This window comes from Myotis nattereri (assembly GCF_964212035.1).
Source record: "Myotis nattereri genome assembly, chromosome: 3".
Taxonomy (NCBI): Eukaryota; Metazoa; Chordata; class Mammalia; order Chiroptera; family Vespertilionidae; genus Myotis; species Myotis nattereri.
Window position 1 is genome coordinate 122,923,087 of NC_138077.1, and position 22,173 is coordinate 122,945,259.

At 39.8% G+C, this 22,173-nt stretch overlaps 1 protein-coding gene across 1 annotated transcript in view; it reads left to right on the forward strand.

Moving 5' to 3' along the window:
- Nucleotides 1–22,173, forward strand: part of RIPK1 (receptor interacting serine/threonine kinase 1) — a 47,968-nt gene that overhangs the window by 22,047 nt on the left and 3,748 nt on the right. Inside the window, exons 7-10 of the mRNA XM_081086214.1 lie at nt 12,863–12,939; nt 17,933–18,023; nt 19,974–20,537; nt 21,730–21,876. Of these exons, the coding sequence (XP_080942340.1) occupies nt 12,863–12,939; nt 17,933–18,023; nt 19,974–20,537; nt 21,730–21,876 (879 nt within the window). The remainder of the gene's footprint in view (nt 1–12,862; nt 12,940–17,932; nt 18,024–19,973; nt 20,538–21,729; nt 21,877–22,173) is intronic.

Here is a 22,173-nt window from a genome sequence, read left to right on the forward strand (position 1 = left end):
TGGACAGGTCAGCTTCTCACCGGCCCAAGAGAGGGAGGGGGTCCTTTCGCCCTGGGGCAGGGTGCCAGCGAATACCAGACAGGTACATTGTTACTAACTTAATTAGGGTACTCCTAAACTGGCCTTTGCTAAAAATGTCCTCAATCTGAGGGGTTGACCTCAGTGAATGTACCCCCACTTCTTCTAACGCCACTTCTTCAAAATAGACTCACCCAGGCCAAAAACCTACTTCTGCACATGGGCCACGAAGTTTCAGTCGCACTGTATGTGCGCTCCCATACGTGGTATTTTGTGGAAGAGCCACACTCAAGGGGCCAAAGAGCTGCATGTGGCTCGCGAGCTGCAGTTTGCCGACCACTGCACTAGGACAACTCAAAGAACTCAGAAAAACATTTTACTTACATTTACTGGCTTATTATAAAGGATACAACTCAGGAACAGCCAATGGAAGGCATAAAGCAAGGTATCGAGGGAGTGGAGGTACCACAGAGCTCCCATGCCCTCTCTGGACATGCCACTTTCAGAAACTCAATGAAGTCACTGACCTGAAAGCTCTCTAAACTCCATTGTTTAGAGATTTACATGGAGGCTTCACTAGGTAGGCATGATTGATTAAATCATTAGTGATTGGACTCCCTGGAGGTGTGGTAATGAAAGGTTCTTTTCAAAATTTTTTTATTTAATATATTTTTATTGATTTCAGAGAGGAAGGAAAAGGGAGAGAGAGATAGAAACATCAATTGGCTGCCCCCTGCACGCCCCACAGTAGGGATCGAGACTGGAACCTGGGCATGTGCCCTGACTGGGAATCGAACCGTGACCTCCTTGTTCATAAGTCAACGCTCAACCACTAAACCATGCCAGCTGGGTGGTACTCAAAGTTTCAACCATATGATCATGGCAAGGCGTTTCTGATGACCAGCTCCCAACCTGAAGCTATCGAATAACCCCCCAACCCCACTTCTACAGCCTGGGGCCATTTCGTTAGCATATAAAAGACCTTATCATTGAGGAGATTCCAGAGATTTGGAGAGCTCAATGCCCAGAGCCAACCAAACCTGGGGAAAAAAACAAATATGTTGTTTTTCTTTAAATAATATCACACATTTTCTTTCTTCCTCCTTTTCTAGGTAGCTTCTTTTATCACTTTCTTTTTGTTTGGAGAACTTCCTTTACTCATTCTTTTATGGCAGCAGTTCTCAACCTGTGGGTCGCGACCCTTTTGGCGGTCGAGTGACCCTTTCACAGGGGTCGCCTAAGACCATCGGAAAACACATATATAATTACATACTGTTTTTATGATTAATCACTATGCTTTAATTATGTTCAATTTGCAACAATGAAAATACATCCTCCATATCAGGTATTTACATTACGATTCATAACAGTAGCAAAATTACAGTTATGAAGTAGCAACAAAAATAATTTTATGGTTGGGGGTCACCACAACATGAGGAACTGTATTAAAGGGTCTCGGCTTTAGGAAGGTTGAGAACCACTGTTTTATGGTGTATCTGCTGGGGACAAATTCTCTTAGGCAAATACCTACGGCCCTGAGGATTCTGGGTTGATAGTTCTTTTTTCAGAACTTAAAAAGTATTGTGCCATATCCTGTGGTCTCCATGGTTTCAGTTGAGAAATCCTCTGTCATTTCAATTGGGGTTTTTTTCCTTATAGGTATTAGTTTTCTCTGACTGCTTTCAAGATATTTTTCTTTGCCTTTATTTTTCAGAGGTTTAATTATTATTTGTCCTGTTATATATTTCTTTGGGTTTATTCTGTTTGAGTTTTGCTCAGATTTTCAAGCCTGTAGGTTTTTGTCCCTTGCCAAATTTGGAAAACTTTCAACCATTATTTCTTAGGGTACTTTTTGAGCCCTACTCTCTTTTTGCCTTTCCTTCTAAGATTCTGATGACAGAAATACTAGATCTTTTGTTACAGTCCATATGTCCCTGAAACCCTGTACATCTTTTTCTAAGTTTATCTCTCTCTTGATCAAGATTGGGTCATTTTTTTATACTCCATCTTCCAATTCACTGACTTTTCTTTGTTCCCCCTTTCTGCTTTTGAGCTCATCCACTGAGCTTTTAATTTGATCTATTGTATTTTTCAGTTCTAAAATTTCATTGAAATTTTTTTTTAATCTTCTACTTGTTTATTGAGACCTTCTATTATTATTTTTCTTTTTTTAGTTGTTTCAGTCTTGTTTGTATTTGATTATTGAAGCATTTTATTGTGGCTGTTTAAAAATCTTGGACAGGTAGATGGAAACCATCTCCAGACTGGTAGAAAGGGTGATGTTGCTAAAGACACTGGCCGAGCTTTCAGGATCTACAGGGCAAGAGTGAGGAAGGTTATCCCAGAGAGGAGAGCGGCCGGGTCCCCAGGCAAGGCACCCAGCTGAGACAGCTAGAGTCCACAACAGCCAGTGGTGGACCTTGTCACAGCCAGAGCTGAGCTGCCTCACAACAGCCACAAAGGGCTGGCACACAGTATTTTCATTCTCAGACACTCACCATAGATTTCAGTGGAAGAAGAGCAGCGTGAACTGGAGTCACCTGAGGAGAGACAGTGATAGAAGCAGCTGGGAGGACAGCTGTCAGGATACCTGTGCTGCGTTGTCACAACCCCTGATATTGCAGCAGCCATATCTCCTGAGAGACACAAGCCCCTCCCCGTGGCTAAAGCCTGGTAAAAGGCAAATACCCTGCCCCTAGGATAAAGCTTGCCCTACTTTAAGTAATCTTACTTCCTCTACCCTCTGTAACCCAGTTTGCTCCACCCTATACCAAAAACCCAGCTGAGGAGGCAGCAACCTCAGGGAGCAGCTGTCTCAGGAATGTCAGTGGCTGGCTGTGGGGAGGAGACATCCCCCCACATTCCTGGGAACATGGCTGGTGCTTTCTTCTCAGGTCAGAGCTGATAGAAATTCCTGGCTTCAAGCAGACCTAGCTAGCCTGCACAAAAGGGACTCTACCCAGTCAAGGACAGGGAAACACTCCAGATGCACACGCTCCACCTGCTTTAGGGCCCCTTGCTGCTGAAAAGTCAATTTAGGCCCTAGCTGGTTTGGCTCAGTGGATAGCGTGTTGGCCTGTGCACTAAAGGGTCCCAGGTTTGATTTCAGCCAAGGACACATGCCTGGGTTTTGGGCTCAATCCGCCCCTCCCAGTAGGGAGTGGGCAGGAGGCAGCCAATAAATGATTCTCCCTCATCATTGATGTTTTTATCTCTCTATCCCTCTCCCTTTCTCTCTGAAATCAATAAAAATATTTTTTTTAAAAAAGTCAACTTAGTTGCTTAGTTTGGCCCCTCCTGTGGGCAGACAAGTCAGGTGAAAGCAGCCACAAGCTGTGGATCACTTAAAGCTTCAAACAAGATGCGAAGAACCAAACTTGGATAGCTTCTGACATTGGCTGGCACAGAACTACCTTCCCTGACGCCAAAATCAGCATATAAAAAAGTTAGCCTGAGACAACATAACATCAGGATCCGAAGGGAAATCCTATTAGGCACTGAAATAGGCTGATACTGACTTTGCTTGGTGGGTGTGTGTGTGTTTTTTGGGGGCTGGGGGGGGTTAATATTTTTTCTTTTTTTATTGCTTTGGTTTTATTATTGTTATTTTTCTCTTTTTTCCCTTTTTTCTTTCATCTCTCTTATTTGCCTTCTTCCTTTTCTTACTCTATTTTTATTCTTTCTCTCTAATCCTTTCACTTTATCTTTCTTTTTTTCATCTTTTCATAATTTTTTTCTTTCTCTTCTTTTTTACTGTTTTCCTTTTCCTATTCTTTACCCCTATCTTATTTCTCTCCCTTCTTTACTTTCAGAATCTTTTTTCTTCCCCTTTTTCTCTTCTAGTATTGTTTTTATTTATATTTTATTAGTAGTATTATTATCTTTTCCTTTTTTGTTTTGTTTTATTCTTCTTTTCCTCTTTTATAGTTATATTTTCTTTTGTGGTTGTTTTGCTTTTGGGATCTCTTGTATGTCTTTGTTTGTTTCCTGTTTGTTTTGTTTTGTTTTGCCCTGTCAGCACCAGAACAACAGCTCATTTGATGTGGCTGGGGCTGAGCTTCTCAGTTAACCCAGCCTGAAAGGAGGTCCCACCCACAAACGGGAAAATAACAATCAAGACCCAATTACAACAGGAGAGCCCAGATAACCCACAAAAGGGTCATTCCTAGAGCATCTAGTTCAGCCGTTTAAGGAGACTACACTACTGGGTTCCACAGGACATTTTCTACAAAAGTCCACCCCATGAGGACTGGGAGTCATCAGTAGGCTTATCTAATACATAGAAATAAGCATGAAGAGACAACTAAAATGGGGAGACAAAGAAACAACCCCAAATTAAAGAAAAAGAGAAATCTCCAGAAAAATACCTAAGTGAGATGAAAGTAAGCTATTTATCAGAATGGTTATAAGCATGCTCAAGGAACTTACTGATAACTACAAGGAACTTAATGGGAATTATAAGGAACATAGTGGATACTACATCATAAAATAGGGCATAGAAACTATGAATAATAAGGCAAAAATGAGGAATACTATATCTGACATCAGCAATACTGAAAGCAATTAAAAGCAGGTTTGATGAAGCAGAAGATGGAATCAGCAATTTGGAAGACAAGGTAGAAAAAAATCTCAATTAGAGCAGCAAAAAGAAAAACACACTTAAAAAACACAAGGAGAATTTAAGGAACGTTTGGAACAACATGAAATGGAACAAAATCCACATCATAGGGGTACCAGAGGGAAAAGAAAGTGAGCAAGGGATAGAAAACCTGTTTGAAGAAATAATAACAGGAAACTTCCCTAACCTGGTGAAGGAAAAAGTCACTCAAGTTCAGGAAGCACAGAGAGTCACAGTCAAGAGGAACACAAAGAGACCCACACCAAGACAAATTGTAATTAAAATGGCAAAGGTTAAAGACAAATCTTAAGGGCATTAAGAGGGAGATAGCCATTTATCTACAAGGGAGCTCCCATAGGGCATGTCAGCTGATTTCTCAACAGAAACACTACAGGCCAGAAGGGAATGGCATGAAGTATTCAAAGTATTGAAAAGTAAGGACCTGAAACCAGTATTGCTCTGTCCAGCAAAGTTATTATTCAAAATTGAAGGTGAAATAAAGAGCTTCCCAGACTAAAAAGGACTAAAAGAGTTTATTAACACAAAACAGCATTGCAAGAAATGCTAAAGGGACTATTGTAAGAAGAAGAAGAAATAGGAAGAGAGCAAGAAGAACACAGGATAAAAAATGGCAATAAATAATAACCTTAAATGTAAATGGATTAAGTGCTTCAATAAAAAGAATAGAGCAGCTGAATGGATAAGAAAACATGACACATATATATGCTGTTCACAAAAGACCTGCCTCAAAACAAATGACTCACACAGGTTGAAAGCGAAGGGATTAAAAAATATTTTTTAAGCAAATAGAAACAAATAAGCAAAAAAAGCAAGGTAGCATTACGTATATTTGACAAAATGGACTTCATAACAAATGCTACTAGTATAACAAGAGAAAAAAATCACTACATAATATTAAAGGGAATGATTCCACAAGAAAATATATCCCTTATAAACATATATGCACCAATAGAGGAGCACCCAAATATATAAAAATCTCTTGATGGAATTTAAAGGAGAGACTGACAACAATACAGTCATAATGAGAGACTTTAACACCCCCTGACATCACTGGATAAATCTTTCAGACAAAAAATCAACAAGAAAGCAGGACGTTAAATATCACACTAGATCAGATGGATTTAATTGCTATTTACAGAACATTTCATCCTAAACCTGCAGAATATACATTCTTCTAAAGTACAAATGGACAGTCTCAAAGATAAACCACAAGTTAGGACACAAAATAAGTCTCTTAAAAGTGTAAGAAAAATGAAATTATATCAAGCGTCTTCTCAGAACACAACGGCATGAAGGTAGAAATCAACTACAATTAAAAAAACATTCAAACACATGGAAGTTAAATAGCATGTTATTAAACAATGAATGGGTTACCAATGATACCAAGAAGAAATACAAAACTTCCTGGAATAAAAATGAAAAAACAACAACACACACACAACAATTCAAAATCTATGGGACATAGCCAAAACAGTACTGACAGGGAAGTTTATAGCTTTACAGGCCTACCTCAAGAAAGAAGAAAAAGCTCAAAGTAACCCTACAACTAAAAGAATTACAAAGAGAACAGCAAGAAAAGTTCTGAGGAAGTAGAGGGAAGGAAACAATAAAGACCAGAGTGGAAATAAATGACAAAGAAACTAAAAAAATACAAAGGTTCAATGAAAACAAGAGCTGGTTCTTTGAAAAGATAAACAAGATAGGTGAACCTTTAGCCAGACTCATCAAGAAACAGAGAGAGGACCCCAATAAATAAAATCAGAAACAGAAGTGGTGATGTAACAACTGACACCACAGAAATACAGAGGATGGTAAGAAAATACTAAACATCTATATATGCCAATAAACTAGACAACCTGGATGAAATGGAAAAATTCTTGGAAACATACAATCTTACAAAACTCAATCAGGAGGAATCAGAAAACCTGAATAGGCCGATAACAGCTAAAGAAATTGAAGAACTGAAAAGACAACCAACCAAACAAACAAACAACTCTCAGCAAACAAAAGGCCTGGACCAAAAGGATTTACAGGTGAGTTTTACCTAACATTCAAAGTAGAACTAATACCTATCCCCCTCACACTATTCCAAAACACTCAAGAAGAGGGAAGACTTTGAAGCTTTTTTTATGAGGCCAGCATTATCCTAATTCCAAAACCAGATAAAGAAATTACAAAAAAGAAAATTATAGGCCAGTATCCCTGATGAACAGAATGCTAAAATACTCAATAAAATATTAGCAAATTGGATCCAGCAATATACTAAAAAGATCATACACCATGATCAAATGGGATTTATTCCAGGGATGCAAGGCTGGTACAATATTCGCAAATCAATAAATGTGAATACATCACATAAACAAATTGGAAGACAAAACCACATGATCATATCAATAGATACAGAAAAAGCATTCAACAAAATCTAGCACCATTTATGTATGTATGTATGTATGTATGTATGTATTTATTTATTTTTATTGATTTCAGAGAGGAAGGGAGAGGGAGAGAGAGATAGAAACATCAATGATGAGAGAAAATCATTGATCAGCAGTACACCCCCTATTGGGGTTCAAGTCTGAAACCCAGGCATGTGCCCTTGATTGGAATTGAACCCAGAACCTTTCAGTCCTCAAACTGACACTCTATCCACTGAGCCAAATCAGCTAAGGCTCCAACACCCTTTTTTGATAACAACTCTAAGTAAAGGGGAATAGAATGATCATACCTCAACATAATAAAGTCCATATGTGACAAACCTACAGCCAACATTGTACTCATTGGGCAAAAACTGAAAGCATTTCCCTTAAGAACAGGTACAAGACAAGGATGCCCACTTTCACCACTCATACTCAATATAGTCCTGGAAGTCCTAGCCACAGCGATCAGACAAGAAGAAGAAAATAAAAAGGCATCCAAATTGGAAAGGAGAAAGTAAAACTGTCATTATTTGAAGATGACATGATAGTATACATAGAAAACACTAAAGACTCCACCAAATAACTGCTAGTTTTAATATATAAATTTAGCAAACTAGCAGGATACAAAATTAACATCTGGAAATTGGTGGCATTTTTTTTTAAATTCCTTTATTGGTTAAGGTATTACAAATGTGTCCTCATCCCCCCATTAACCCCCAACCTCTCCCCTAACCCCCCCCCCCACTCATACTATCATCCCCCTGTTGTCTGTGTCCATTGGTTTGGCTTATATGCATGCATACAAGTCCTTTGGTTGATCTCTTCCCCTTATCCCCACCCTGCCCTACTTTCCCTCTGGGGATTGATAGTCTGATCACTGTTTCTCTGTCTTTGGGTTTGTCCCTGTTCATGTTGTTCTCTATATTCCACAGTCTGTGTTGTTCTCTATATTCCACAAATGAGTGAGATCATGTGGTATTTATCTTTCTTTGACTGGCTTATTTCACTTAGCATAATGCTCTCCAGTTCCATCCATGCTGTTGCAAATGGCAAGAATTCCTTCTTTTTTACCACAGCATAGTATTCCATTGTGTAGATGTACCACAGTTTAATTGGTGGCATTTTTATAGACCAATAATGAACTCTCAGGAAGAGGAACTAAAAAACAATCCCATTTACCATTGCAAAAAAAAAAAAAAGATACCAGGAATAAACTTAACCAAGGAGGTAAAAACCTATACCCAGAAAACTGTAGGACATTGAAAAAAGAAGTAGAGGAAGATACAAAGAAGTGGACGCATATACTGTGTTCATGGATTAGAAGAATTAACATAATTAAAATGTCCATGCTATCCAGAGCATCTACAGGTTCAACACAATCCCTAATCAGCTGCCAAAGGCATATTTCACAGATCTAGAACAAATATTCCAAAAATATATATGGAACCAAATAATACTTTGAATAGCCACAGTAACTCTGAGAAAGAAGAAGAAAATTAGAGGGATCACAATACCAGATTTCAAGTTATACTACAAAGCTATTAAAATCAAAACAGCCTAGTACTGGTGCAAGAACAGATACATAGATCAATGGAACAGAACAAAGACGTCAGAAATCAACCCAAGCCATTACACTCAATTAATATTTGACAAAGGAGACAAGAACATACAATGGAGTAAATGGTTTTGGGAACGTTGAGCAGATACTAGTACATGCAAAAAAAAAGAAACTAGATCGCCAACTTATGCCATACACAAGAATAAACTTGAAATGGATAAAAGCCTTAAATTTAAGTCATAACACCATAAAAATCCTAGAAGAAACCATAGGCAGTAAAATCTCTGATGTCTCACTTACCAGAATTTTCGCAGATACATCACCTAGGGCAGTGGTTGGCAAACTGCGGCTCGCAAGCCACATGCGGCTCTTTGGCCCCTTGAGTGTGGCTCTTCCACAAAATACTGACTTCTGTGCATGGGCCACGAAATTTCAATCGCACTGTACGTGCGCGCCCGCACATGGTATTTTGTGGAAGAGCCACACTCAAGGGGCCAAAGAGCCGCTTGCCAGCCACTGACCTAGGGCAAAAGAAACAAAGGAAAAAATAAACAAATGAGACCACATCAAAATAAAAAGTTTCTGCACAGCAAAGGAAATCATCCTCAACATGAAAAGGGAGCACACTGTATGGGAGAACATATCTGCCAAAGATACATCTGATAAGGGGTTAAATTCTAAAACATATAAAGAACTCATACAGTTTGACAAAATGAAATCAAACAGTCCAATTTAAAAATGGGCAAAAGACCTGACTAGACACTTCTCCAAAGAGGACATAGAGATGGCTGAGACATATGAAAAAATATTCAATGTCATTAATCATAGTGAGGTTCAAATTAAAACTACAATGAGGTATCACTTTACACCTGCCAGAATGGCTACCATTAATAAATCAACAAATATCAAGTGCTGGTGAGGATGTGGAGAAAGGAGAATCCTAGTACACTGCTGGTAAGAATGCAGACTGGTGCAACTGTGAAACAGTATTGAAATAATTAAAAATGGGCCCCAGCCCATGTTGCTCAGTGGTTAGATTGTCAGTCCATGCACCAAATTGTCATGGATTTGATTCCCAGTCAAGGGCACATATCTGGGTGGCAGGTTTGATCATTGGCCCCAGTCAATTGATTGCATCTTACCTCTCTCCCTCCTCCCCTCCCTATCTCTCCCCCTCTGTTCCTTCCTCCATCCCTCCCTTCCCCTTCCCCCCTTCCATGCTTTCTAAAAATCAATGGAAGGCCGCCTGGTGTAGCTCAGTGGTTGAGCATCCACCTATGACCCACATGGTTTGATTTTCAGTCTGAGCACATGCCTGGTTGCAGGCTCGGTTCCCAGTGGGGAGCATGCAGGAGGCTGCCAATCAATTATTCTCTCTCATCATTGATGTTTCTGTCGCTCTCTCTTCCTCTCTAAAATTATATATATATATATATATATATATATATATATATATATATATATATATATCCTATCTAATAAAGCAGAAATATGCTAATTAACCCTCATGCCATCACAAAAGATGGCGGTGCCCACAGCCAATAAGGAGGGAATATGCTAATTGACTGCCACACCCTAAAAGATGGCAGCGTCCAGTCCCCTCATCCCCGCCAGGGTGGCAAGTGCGGCAAGGCCAGGCCTGCCCCCTGGCCTTGCTGCACACCTGCCTCTGGAATCCCCCAACCTCCCAGGGCTGGCCCGAGGCGCAGGCAAGCCTCGGATGGTGGCTTCCCAGCTGACACCTGAGGCACAGGCAAGCCATGGATGGCAGCTGCCCAGCCTGCCCAAGGCCACCTGAGGCTCAGGTAACCAGGGACGGCCAAGACTTGCGCTGCCGGCAGTGGCAGCAGCAGAGGTGTGATGGGGCATTTGCTTCTCGTGATCGCCAGGTTGCCTCTCGCCCCTGAGGGCTCCCGGAATGTGAGATGGGGCAAGCCGGGCTGAGGGTTTCCCCCCAACTCCAGTGCATGAATTTTCATGCACCAGGCCTCTAGTATTTAATAAAATAAAAACCAATGGAAAAAATATCCACTGGTAGGGATTAACATGCACAAAAATAATTAAAAATGAACTGTTTCATCCAGCAATCCCACTTCTGGGACTATATCCTAACAATCCTAAAACATCAATCAGAAAGAATATATGCACTCCTATGTTCATAGCAGCGTTATTTACAATAGTCAAGATCTGGAAACAGTCCAAGTGCCTATTAGTAGATGAGTGGTAAAAAATGCCGTGGTACATTTACACAGTGGAATACTATGCAGCTGTAGAAAAAAAGAAGGATCTCTTACTCTTAGAAACAGCATGGAGGGATCTGGAGATTATTATGCTAACTAAATAATATAAGTCAGTCAGAGAAAGACAGATATCACATGATCTCAATTATATGTGGAATCTAATGAACAGAATAAACTAATGAACAAAATAGGTCCAGAGACATGGAAGCATGGAACAGACTGACAGATCTTACAGGGAATGGTGGGGTGGTGCGGGGGATGGGGGGAGGAGAACTTACATGCATATATGCATAGCCCATGGGCACAGATAACAGTGCAGTGAAGGCCTGGGATAGGACAGGAGCCAGGAGGAGTGGGGCAAAGGGGCCAGGCAGGGAATGGGATGCATCTGTAATACCCTCAACAATGAAAATAAAGTTTAAAAAATCTTTGAGAGGTAATTCTAATATCTGTCATCTCACTGTTGGCATCTATTGATTATTGATTGTCTCTTTTTTATTCAGCTTGAGATCGTCCTGGTTCTCAGTATGAGAGTGATTTTCCCAATAAAACTTACGTTGGGCTTTTTTTCCTTAATGTGTTAGGAGATCTGGGTCTTCTTTAAGCTTTCAGTTATAGGTGGCTTTCTCTGGCATGGTATTGTCTGTGGGATGGTTTTGCCACCTTGTTAGTACCAGGTTGAGGGGAGTCCAGATTCCCCACTTAGCCCTGCTGACATGTGAAGTAGAGCGGGCTCCTTGTTTACTGGTCAGGGGTGGAAGTTCCTGCAGCGTCCACATGGTCTCCATGGACACTGCATTGGAGGTGACAGTTCTAACTCCCCATTGTGCCTCCTTCTATACTTCCCCATCGGGACAGAGAAAGGGCATTTTGTTACTTCAAGGTGAGGTTGCAAGTCCAGTCTGCCTTTTAGTCTACTGACCCTACAGGGTGGAGGGGCGCCTTACCATCCGGCAGAAAGGAAAGTCTCGGCCTCCTACGTGGACCTCTCTGACATCATCTTTGTTGGAGTGTTGAGCACCCTGTTACTGTCTCATGAGGTTGGATGTATCCATTCACACTCAGCCTTTGCTGGTAGGGATGGAGATGGAGCTACAGTTTTTCTGTGTAATTTGGTCCCAGTGTGGAAATTGACTGAAGGTTTTCTGTCCTGCTAGGTTGCCCCTTAGCAATTTTATGCAGATAACAACTTGGCATTCTGGACCATTCCTCCTTCAAGACTAATGAAATAAGAGAAACTATACACATGTAAGATGGTTTCATGTAATATGAAAAGAGCAGCACAATTTCTCTGGAATAGAATAGGAAGTATTTTATTGGTTGGGGTTTGTTTGGGCTTTTGTTGTTGGGTTGCTAGCTTTTTCGGGTGCAAGTTTGGAATCTGTGAGGCAAAAGGAAAACCCAGTGAACTCATTGTCATGTCTTTTCTCAGATCCCAGAGTCCCTATCTGGTCTGCCTTTGTCTCTCCTCCGCTCAGAGTCTTCTTATATTTGTTCTGTATATAATGTCTAGGGGTCCCCATTGTGCTTAGCAGGAGAAATAAGGAAAAGTACATCTACTGCCTTGTCCAGAGTGTGGCAGTTGCTTTTTTCTTTCAAGGCCAGCAGTTGTAACTCTTTATACCAAATCCTCAATCTGAGTTTTGCATCCTATGTAAATCTGATGCCACAGGGGCAGAAACAGTGCACCCATCCCGGCTCATTTGGAGGTTAGCTCACGGTGGATAGGGCTCTGTGCCGTATAGCCAGAGAAACCACGTGCTGTTAGGCAGGAGCTCTCGGTCTCCAGTGTTACACTGTCCCTTATTCTGTCTCCCTAGTTATTAATCTTGTTAGTCTTTTCCTGAAAGTCAGTGACTTGATATTTACATTTTTATTTTACTGTTTTCTCACAGATAAGGTTAGTAATTCAAAGATAATAGATTACTAACATTTCAATTTTATTTTACAAAATACTAAAGAAATTTAAAGTACTGTTTTCCTTATCTAGGCATTGAAGGACAATTTAGGCCTTTTTATTTACATAATTTAGAAGAAAATATAGAAGAGGACGTGCAGAGTTTAAAGGTAAGCAATAGAGCAGATGCTAAAAATGTTAATATATCAGAGCATATATATTTTTAGTCATGAAAGCCAAAGCAATATAATGTGTTACTGAGATTGGAGGTAAGCAAGCTTGGTAGCCACATAAAAGAAAATTATCAATTTTATGACGATACCAACTTGGCATTCACATTCTGGACCCATTCCCTCTTCGAGACTAATGAAATAAGAGAAACTGTACACAGCAATGTGAAAACAGAAGCACAATTTCTCTTGAATAGAACAGGAATTTCCCTAGGTGCATCAGTCAATTGGAAGAGGTCTTTAAAAAGAGAAAGCCAACAGAATTACATTTGCTGAAACGTAACAGAAAAGGCAAACACAGAACACAATGCTGATGAAGTACCAGAGGAACAAGTCTTGAGTCAATATAGAGAAGAAACAGCGTGGCACCTAAGACACTGGCAAGGAGATCACTCGGGGTCCACAGTTCTATCAGTCATACAAGTTGGCTCCTCCCCCTAATTGCCTTGTGCTGAGCAACAAATGGAAGCAGCAGCTGCTTTGGGCTGAAGCGGTAAGTCTGAAGGCTGGGGTCAGAGAGGTGTGTCAAAGACAGTACCAACTAACCAACAAAGGGGAGCAGAGACCTGCCCTTCATACACACTCGGGAAAGGAGCTACTGCCATTAGTCTTCCAGCAATATACTGCTGGAATCATGAAAAGGAGACTACAGTGAATAAAATGGGCAGGCAAATAGCAATTTTAAAATACAAAAAAGGAAAAACATTTCGACAGTTAAGAATTGCCAGACTTTCACACTTTAAAAGAGAGCCACCTACTGCAAGCCAAGAAAGCCATCAAAGGGGGATCATGAAAGATAGTCACTAAGGCAGAAAAGCATTAGCACAGTAATCAGTAATAGTTCATATGATAAAAGGTTCAATTCACGAGGTTGATAATAATAGCTTTAAATATGTACATGCTCATGAAAACATGGCCTCAAAGTATGGAAAGCAAAAATTGGCAGAACTCAAAGAAGAAATAGACAAATCCACAATCATAGTTGGAGATTTTAATACAAATTTCCTTCTAATTTGTAGAACAAACAAACAAAATTTGTCAGTAAGGATATAGAAACTTTGAAGAACAATTAACACATTTGACTTAATGGAAATATCTAAAACTGTGTCTGATAACTGCAGAATACTTATCTTTAAAGGCTTTTCTGAACATACAGAACATTTTCACAAATTCACCTTGTACTGGAATATAAAACAAGTCTCAATCAGTTTGAAGAATTGTGATCACATAAAGGGTGATTGCATTCTCTGACTGCATTTCAGTTATGCTAGAAATTAATGAGAAGATAATTAGAAAATTCCATTGGTTAGAAGTTAACAAATATACTTTTAAATACCCTTTGGGTAAAAAAATAATAATAATGGAATTTAGAAAATATTTGGAGCTAACAAGATGCTACATATTAAAATGTACATAATTTGCAAAGGAGTACTTAATAGTAAAATATAGTCATTGATTTGTATATATATCAAAGTCTGAAAATGAATTAGCCAAACATTCATCTAGAGAAGATAGCAAAATAAATCTAGAGCAAATAGAAAGCAGGAAGAAGAGAAGAGCATAAATTAGTGACAAAAAAAGCAGCTAATAGAGGATCAAAAAATTTAAACGTTGGTTCTTTGAAAAGGCTGATAAAATCAACTAGTTAAGACTAGGGAAAATAGAAGACTGAAATAGTGAGTTAAAGAGGCATCACTATAGCTCCTGTAGACATCAATGTGGTATTAAGAGGATATTGTGAACAGCTGTTTGCTAATTAATTTTAGAACTTAGATAAAATGGGCAAATATCTAGAAATAAAGTATAACTTAGCAACTGACTCAAATAGAGTTAAAAGCCTGCTATTCCTGTAACCACTAAAAAAGATAGAATCAGTGATGGAAAATTCTTCCCATTAAGAAAATTCCACAGCCAGGTAGCTTCATCAATGATTTCTACCAAATATTCAATGAATACATTATTTCAATCTTATAAATTTGTCCAGATAATAGAGCAGAGAACTCTCCCAGACTCATTTTATGAGACTAGCATATCCTTTTTCCCCAGACTTGAAAAAGAAGATACAAGAAAGGAAAATTACAGGCCAATCACACTTAATATAGAAAGATGGTCCTGAATAAAATATGGCCAAATGAGTCCATCAATGGACAATAGAAAAGATATGTGGCCTCATTAATAGAGAAAAGCAGAATGAATTGATTATAATTTTTCATCACTAAGATCAACATTTTTATTTTTATTTTTGACAGAGAGGAAGGGAGAGGGATAGAGAGTTAGAAACATCGATGAGAGAGAAACATCGATCAGCTGCCTCCTGCACACCCTCTACTGGGGATGTGTCCGCAACCAAGGTACATGCCTTTGACCGGAATCGAACCTGGGACCCTTCAGTCAGCAGGCCAATGCTCTATCCACTGAGCCAAACTGGCTAAGGCAAGATCAACATTTTTAAAAGATTGGTAATACCAACTGTTGGTGAAAATGCAGAGTAAGAAGCACTCCCCATGCACTATTTGTTAAGAGTGTGAATTGGTTGCCCTAGCCAGTTTGGGTCAGTGGTTGGAGTGTCAGCCCATGGATTGAAGGGCCAAAGGTTTGATTCCGGTCAAGGGCATGTACCATTGCAGGCTAAATCCCCAGCTCTAGTCAGGGCATGTGTGAGAGGCAACCAGTGAATGTGTCTCTCTCACGTCGATGTATTTCTTTCTCTCTCTCTCTCTCTCTGTCTGTCTCTCCCCATCCCTTCCACTTTTTCTAAAAAAATCCATGGAAAAATATCCTTGAGTAAGAATGAACAGCAACAACAAATGGAGTGTGAATTGGTGAAGTTTATTGAAAATGAAGCATCTATGAAACTTTTAAAAGCAAATAATTGTTGTAGCAATTCTACTCTTAATAATCTACTCACATGTATGCTCAAAGATTTAGGTCTAGGAGTTCCTTGCACCTTAGTTTTTTAGAGTAAAAAATTAGAAACAACCCAAATAATTTACAAGTAAATATATTAGATTATGATTCATTGAAACTACAGAATATATAGCCATTTAAAAGAGATAGAACTGACATATAATGATACAGAAAGATCTTGAAGACTTGTTGTTAGTGAAAAAATGTCAAAATATACTTAAAGTATGATCCTTTTGAATATATGTGTGTATATGTACATATGTACATATTTCAAAATACATATGCAAATACCTAGAGAGATTAAAAGGATGAACAACCTACTCTGAGTAAGGATTACCTCTAGGGACTGGAAAAGAGTGGGTTGAAAGAAACAACATTCAGGTGTTGCTCTGTGTGATTATGCACAATTTGAGTCTTTTAAAAGGAATTTGTACTTATATATTTTGTGTAATAAAATGTAAGTATCAAGACAAAACAATCCTATATAATGAAACCCTAATATGCAAATTGACCGGACAGTGGAATGACCAGAACGACTGATCACTATGACGTGCACTGACCACCAGGGGGCAGATGCTCAATGCAGGAGCTGCCCCCTGGTGGTTAGTATGCTCCCACAGTGGGAGTGCTGCTCAGCCAGAAGCTGAGCAGGAGGGCGGTAAGGAGCGAGGGGTTCCAGACTGCAAGAGCCCCAGACTGTGAGAGGGATGTCTGCCTGCCGGCTTAGGCCCGATACCTAGGAGGATCGGGCCTAAGCCGGCAGGCAGACATCCCTCTAGGGGTCCTGGACTGCAAGAGGGCACAGGCTAGGCTGAGGAGGTCCCGCACCCCCAGTGCACGAATTTCATGCACCGGGCCTCTAGTTACTTTAATAAATTAAAATAACATAAAAATGCTTATCAGGTTAAATAAAAAGCAATCTATAAAATGCTACAAACTTTGCATATAATTAATATCCTCTAACAGTCTCCCCCAAATCACTCATGGTTTGTTTAGTGAATATTTTTAACCATCTACCTATGTAGCTTGCAGTCTATTAGGAGCAAAACTCAAATATGACTAAGAAAAAAGACTTGAAGAAATGCCATAATGTTAATTTTTTTCTTTGAGTGAAGGCGCATGTGTGACTTTCTTTTTAAATACAAATCCCTACATTTTCTATAATGAGTATTATTATTTTGTAGGAAAAAATTTTTATTATGGTAAGTAAGATACATAAAATTTGCCATCGTAATAACCATTTTTAAGTGTACAGTTCAGTGGCATAAGTACATTCACAATGTTGTGCAACCATCAGCAGTTTCCATTTCCACATTTTAAAATCCCAAACAGAAACTTTGTACCCATTAAACTCCACATTTTTTTCTCTTCCCAGCCCCTGGTAACGTCTATTTTACTTACTGTCTCTATGAATTGGCCTATTTTAGGTACTTCACTGATGTGTGATCACACAATAGTCATGTTTTTGTGTGTAGCATATTCACTTAGCACAGCGATTTTCAGCCTGTGTGCTGCAAGAATTTTTAAAACATGCAATACCTGACTGTTTAGTCAGGGACAGTGACCTCTTTTTCCTTATATTGTGAAATTAAAAAATGACAACAGCCAGTACAACAGTAGTTGTCTGGCATGAATGAATCAAAATACCTTTTTTAAAAATCAGATCAGCAAAAAATGTAATATATTTTTGGGTGTGCCACAGAACTTAGTACTTATTTCATGTGTGCCATGAGATGAAAAAGGTTGAAAATCGCTGGTCTATATGTCCTTAGGCTATACCACGTTGTTTTAATTACTCTAGCTTTGTAGAGATTTTTGAAATCAGAAAGTGTGAACCCTCCAGCTTTGTTCTCTTTTTTAAAAATTGTTTTGACTATTTGGGAGAAACATTTATTCTTTTAAATATTTACTGCTTATAAGAGCTATGTAAAATTTCTACCTTCTGAAAAGATTCATTCTTCTTAAAATAATTTTCCAGAACAATTTTTGCTGTTTACTAAAATATGTATTTTGCTCTGTATTATAGAAAGAGTATCCTAGCCCAAATGAAGTTGTGAAGAGAATGCAGTCTCTCCAAATAGACTGTGTAGCAATACCTCCAAGCAGGTCAAATTCAGGTAACTTAGACTATGGTTGAAAATCTGTTTATCCACTTATTTTTTTGCTCATACATGCACTTTACTCTCTAAAATATTATTCACAACCGCATGAAAAACAGAAGAAGCTATACAATTTATTATTATAAATTACATAAAGGAATTTATAATGTATTCGGAGCCAAGATACATATATTTGAAATGTTAAGTAACATTGAGTTCACCAAAATCATAAACTCTCCTGAACATGAGTCCTAAAATATCTGATAGGGAGAAAATGACGGCTCAGGAAAAAGACATTTCCCAAGTCCTTGAGAAAGCCAGAGATGACTGGACCCGGAATACAAGCAGAGAAGTTGGTCTCAGAGTCAAGCAGGGATACTTTTTCCTTACAAAAAAAGGGAAGGCAGACTACAGGAGTTTTAAGCCATTTATTAGCTATCTGTTCTGGGGCAAATCACTTAACCTCTTAAACCTCATCCATCAAATCATGATAATTACTCCTACTCTTACAGGGCTTTTAAAGAATGAAGGAATCCATGGAACATGGTTAGCACAGAGCTGCTGCTCTTTTTTGTTGTTAATCCTCACCCAAGGATATTTTTTCCATTGATTTTTAACCAGTTAACTGCCATGTGTCCAAAACATAATTCCCACACGCCACAATATTTTAAATTTAATTTAAAAAACCAATTTACAATGAATATTATAAATATATTACTCACAATTCGGATGTTCTTGAATATTTTCAGCTGAAAATTCTCACGAAAAATGATTTTAAAGTTTGTCAGGGCTGCCACTTAGGGAAATCTTTTTTTTTTATAGACACATGTGGCGTGTGGGGAAGGTCCACTGCTTGTGTCTACAGACGTTTATGGCGTACAATGGGTTAAAGAGAGTAGAAGGGAGGGGAGGAGGGGGAGAGAGAGAGAGGGAACATGGATGTGAGAGACATTGATTAGTTGTCTCCCATATGTGCCCCAACCAGGGCTTTGGATCAAACCTGCAACCAGGTATGTGCTCTTGACCAGGACTAGAACCCACGACCCTTAGGTGCATGGGCCAATACTCTAACCTCTTAGCAAAGCCAGCCAGAGCCAGAGCTGTTGCTCTTATTTTCCAACCCTGGATCACACCAAGGAGACAGCCACCTCACTGCGGCAACACAAGTCCCTTTCTTCCTTGGTCATTCCTGTGATACCCACCTTATTGCTTGTTATAACTTCCCTAGTGCTCTCTCACTGTCAGGCAGGGGCTCCTACTCATCCTATCTAATAAAGAGGTAATATGCAAATTGACCATCACTCCAACACACAAGATGGCCGCCCCCATGTGGTCAAAGATGACCACCCCAAGATGGCCTGCAGGGGAGGGCAGTTGGGGGCGATCAGGCCAGCAGGGGAGCAGTTAGGCATCAATCAGGCTGGCAGGGGAGTGGCTAGGGGGTGATCAGGCAGGCAGACAGGTGAGCGGTTGGGAGCCAGCAGTCCTGGATTGTGAGAGGGATGTCCCAGATTGGAGAGGGTGCAGGCTGGGCTGAGGGACAACCCCCCATGCATGAATTTTGTGCACTGGGCCTCTAGTTCCATATAAAAGAAGAGGGCCAGCCATAGCTGGTTTGGTCAGTGGATAGAGCATCGACCTGTGGACTGAAGGGTCCAGGGTTCGATTCCAATAAGGGAATATACCTCGGTTGCAGGCTTGATCCCTGGCCCCGGTCATGCATGCCGGAGGCAACCAATCGATGTATCTCTCTCTGTCTCTCCTCCCTTCCACTCTCTCTATAGAAAAATATCCTTTGGTGAGGATTAACAAAAAAAACAAATAAAAGAAGAGGGCCACCTAGTATATGCTTTTTACTTATTCTTGGTGTTTTCATAATGAATCTCAGGACAGATTCATTATGGGGCTCGGGTTTCATTTTACTGTTTAATGTTTCATGAAACTCCAATGTTGAACATTTCTTCTCAGCCACAGAACAGCCCCGTTCACTGCACAGTTCACAAAGTCTCAGGATGGGTCCTGTGGAGGAATCCTGGTTCGCTCCCTCCCCAGACTACCAGCAGGAGGAGAGTGAGCGCAGCCTGCAGAATAAACTCCAGGAGGAAGCCAACTACCATCTTTATGGCAGCCGCATGGACAAGCAAACAAAACAGCAACCCACACAGGGTGTGGCTTACAACAGAGAGGAGGAAAGGAGACGAAGGGTCTCCCATGACCCTTTTGCACAGCCAAGACCTTATGAGACTGTTCAAAACCCAGGGATGAAAGGCCTTGCTTCTTCTAACACAGCCAGTCCTGGGAATGCAGTACACCAACTAGCTGGACTGACCTGCCAATCCCAAGGACTCCACTGGACTCCATATAATCCGTATGATTTTAGAGCAAGACCATTGGGTGCAGGAACAATAGATTCCAGATTTTGGTCTGGGCCAAATGCAAGCCAGATACCCAGCCTGCATAAAACTCCAGTGCCTGAGACCAACCTGCTGGGAAACACTCCCACCATTCCATTCATCTCCCTGACATCAAGAGGTAAATAGGCCTTTCAGTCCAATCTTGTCTTTTTTTTTTTTTCCCCTGAAAATAAAATAGCTGTTAACTCTGTTGTAGACTATAAAGTAACAAAGGGGCAAATTGTTCAGTCTTCAGCTGCCAGATGCAGCTTACACCATGAGGTCTCCATCCAGCCATGTGGCCTGGTAGTACAGTTTGGGTAGGACTCAGTGCAGCTGCCTACACGTGTTGGTTTATAGGCTTTGTAACTGGTCGACATCTTCCACTCTAACCTGAATCACATGGTCCCATTATACCCAATCTCTGGTGCAAGCAAAGGTATCTGCTTATATTCTTTTACTTGCTTGCTGTTTTATGAAGATAAGAAATAAGTCTTGGATATTTTTATTTCTAATCTCATATAGGCCAAAGGCTAACATTTGTGATGAAAACCACATTGTCACCATCATCCATTTCCAGAACTTTTTTCATCTTCCTGAACTGAGACTCTACTCATCACACAACAAATCCCCATTCTCCTTTCTCCTCCCAGCCCCTGGCAACCAGCCTTCTACTTTCTCTGTCTATGAATTTAATTACTGTAGATACCTCACATAACTGGAATCAATCATACAGTATTTATCCTTACTTCAGTTAGTATAATGTTCTAAAGGTTCATTCATGTTGTAATGTGTGTCAGAATTTCCTTCCTTTTTAAGGCCAAATAATATCCCATTGTATGTATATACCACATTTTGTGTATCCATTCATCCACTAGTATTGATGGACACTTGAGTGGCTTTCACTTTTTGGCTATTGTGAATGCTACTGCATAGGGATGTAAATACCTGTTTGAGACCCTGCTTTCAATTCTCTCGAGTATATACTCAGAAAAGAAATTGTTGGAACATAGGGTAATTCTATTTTTAATTTTTGGAAGAACTGCCATACTGTTACCACAGCGGCTGTACCATTTTGTATTCCCACCATTAGCACGCAAGAGTTCCAGTTTCTCTACATCCTTGTCAACACTTGTTATTTTCTGTTTTTGATAGTAGTCATCCTAATGGATGTGGTTCAGCCACATTTTAAGAAGGAAAATTTTACAAGGTGGCATAGAATAAAGAGTTTAACTTAAACATTTGGAGTGAAGCCCTGCCCTTTACAGTGTTGCATTTTTCACCTTACTTTCAATTTAGGTGTGCTTACCTGTGTGCTTCTCTCTATTCAGATGAGACTGCAAAATATGCCATATACAACAGTGCTGGCGTTCAGATTGGAGACAATAATCGTATGGAGGTTGGAGTGAGCTTGCCATTACTGGACAGCACATACGTGAACTGGAACGAGCCAGCTTCTAAGTACCAAGATACCTTTGGTAAGATGCCCCTTAAGGGCCCATTGTCTAGAAACCTTGTACTTTCTTCCTTGTTGAGAGGGATGTAGTGGAATCCTGAAGTGTATCTGATTATTCTCCCTGAAAGTTGTTCCCTGTTTCCTCTGTAAAATGTCTGTGTAATTTCCATATAATGTCTTTGTAATTTACTTATGTTTAGTATGGGAAAGCTAATTCATGGATTGCTGTGAAAATTAAATGAGTGAAGATGTATAAAGAGCTTAGAACACTGCCTGGCACACAGTAAGATCTACAAAAGGATTAGATCATCGTCATCCT